Source organism: Limulus polyphemus, unplaced genomic scaffold (genome assembly GCF_000517525.1).
Source record: "Limulus polyphemus unplaced genomic scaffold, Limulus_polyphemus-2.1.2 Scaffold6579, whole genome shotgun sequence".
Lineage (NCBI taxonomy): Eukaryota > Metazoa > Arthropoda > Merostomata > Xiphosura > Limulidae > Limulus > Limulus polyphemus.
Window position 1 is genome coordinate 48441 of NW_013672189.1, and position 2365 is coordinate 50805.

Consider the following 2365-nt stretch of genomic DNA (forward strand, 5'->3'; position numbering starts at 1 on the left):
GCAGATATTAATTGTTACAACATTTAACACCTTAACAAAACCATGTATATTCAAGCAGATATTAATTGTTACAACATTTAACACCTTAACAAAACCATGTATATTCAAGCAGATATTTAGACTAGAATACAAGCTAATCATCATATATTTGATAACTCTGTTAATTAATATCATAACAGCTTACGATAGTTAAAGTCACAGTTGGTATTTTATTCACTTCCTGTTTTTAAGTTAACAGCTGATTTCATGTAACAAAAACAAGTTGTAACGTTTATTCTTCACTAAAAAAAAAAACGCAACAACCGACGTGAGTGAAAATAGAAATATTTCTAAGGTTTTATATGTTTCAATTTTGTTGTTGTTGTTGCTGTTTTGCGCAAACAAAAAAATATCAACATTTTAACATAATAGACTCAACGGTTGGGAAGTTTCACTCGAAGACGTTTTGTTGTTGTTTTTTTCATACAAGCTTTAACCTAATCAGCTTCGTTTTCTTTTTCTGATGTCCACGGGAACCCACCAGAGCCCTCGCTAGAGCTGGACTCTTCCTCCAAAGAAAGAGTGGAAGAAGAACCCGAATCTATTGACAAGTTACCGCGTAGACTCCATCTTCTGTTCGTTACCAAGTTTCTTTGAAATAACTTTGAAGTGCTACACCCTGGCGTCGGTGATTCAATTCTTAGACACGAGAGACGTCTTTCAATTTCCTCGAGCTCTCCCATATTTAACCTGAGGTGATAATCGCTATGAGCTTCGGTGAGTTCTCTTAAGTTCGGTAATTTCAAAAACAGTTTAGGGTAGAGAACCATTGCCTTTCTGGAGCCGTACCTCCACAACATATAATTCTTCAGCAAGACGCAATATTTCTCTTGTTCCTTAGCAACCAGACTTACGTTCACCAATCCAGCTCTGTCTGAAGACATTAGAACGGTTACGAGCAAAATCATGAGTGTTGGTTCGTCGATGTCTATTTCTTTAATCCCGCGGATAAATCCCATGTGTTTATCGAATAGCTCGGCTGACACCAGACGCCTCACGTCTTCCGCTGAAAGAGTGGGCGAAATTTTGTAGAACATTTTCTCCTGATCAGGCCAGGCGCCTCGAGTTTCGTCAAACACGTAAGCACCGCGTAAAAAGCACAATTCCATAACGCCTGTGCGTAGTAAAATCTCCTGATCGTGAGGAGGTATAACGGCGAACGAACGAAGCTGTTGAGCAAAGTTTGCGAATTGTTTGATAACCGTAAAGAACATATCAATGATTTCAGTCCGATTTCGTCCGCACGCTCGACTGGACAAGCTACTATCGAAAGGAACCGACAGACAGCTAGTTCCGTACGAGTTCATTATCGACTCGATGCAATGGATGTCGTCTTCGGTTAAAAACTTATGAATATCGTTGAGGTCTGCGTGATAGCTTTCTCGACGAATCTTCCGACGTCCTTGGTTCGTTTCTTCTTCTTGTTGTCGTTTAGCGGTGCGTATTTTGAGCACGTGGAGACGTTCCTCCTCTGTCATGACCCAGCCCTTCTCCATTCCAATATTGACACATTTTTGGAACCGACAAAACTGGCAGCACTTTCTGGAGCTGATGGTGATTTCACAGGTTCGTCGGTAGGGACACTGGAAGTTCTTGTAGCCCGCGCTTTGGACTGATCGTCGGAAGAAGGCCTTACAGCTGTCACAGGATAGGCCACCGAAGTGATAACTTTTGGCTCGGTCTCCGCATACTCTGCAGAACTTGGGCTGCTTTGCCGGTATGAAACTTGGGTCACTTGGGTCATTGAATGTGACACAGCCATTGTAAGGAAGGTTCATTACTAAGAAAACAAGAAACAAAATATTAACAATGGTTGAAATTAGAATGCACTGATGAAATGTTTTCAAATAATAAAATTGAAAAGCATTATTCGCGTTAATTTAGAAAGCTAATAGAAGCAGGTGCTCGACAATTGTTCTACAAAGAAAGAAAGATTGGGTAAACAAAGGTAATGTTTTGTTGTTTTTCTCGTGAATCTTCGAAACAAGACACGAAAAAATTATTCTCACTATATATCTTATAGAGAAAACAAATACACATTTAAACTATACCACAGCCAGAGAGTGACTTATATTAAGCTATAACACAGCCAGACAGTGACTTATCTTAAGCTATACCACAGCCAGACAGTTGTGACTTATATTAAGCTATACCCCAGTCAGAAAGTGACTTATATTAAGCTATACCCCAGTCAGACAGTGACTTATCTTAAGCTATACCCCAGCCAGACAGTGACTTATATTAAGCTATACCACAGCCAGACAGTGACTTATCTTAAGCTATACCACAGCCAGACAGTGACTTATATTAAGCTATACCCCAGTCA

General features: G+C 39.8%; 1 protein-coding gene across 1 annotated transcript; it reads right to left on the reverse strand.

Moving 5' to 3' along the window:
* Positions 1 to 369: 369 nt before the first annotated feature.
* LOC106473867 (thyroid hormone receptor beta-like) lies at positions 370 to 1817 on the reverse strand. Its single transcript, XM_022402264.1, has one exon. The coding sequence runs from the start codon at positions 1815 to 1817 to the stop codon at positions 477 to 479; it is 1341 nt and encodes a 446-aa protein (XP_022257972.1). The 3' UTR covers positions 370 to 476.
* Between the last annotated feature and the right edge of the window lie 548 nt (positions 1818 to 2365).

Excerpts from the sequence above, each read along its gene's own strand:
- LOC106473867 (XM_022402264.1), bottom strand. The coding sequence starts at position 1,817 with ATGAACCTTCCTTACAATGGCTGTGTCACATTCAATGACCCAAGTGAC.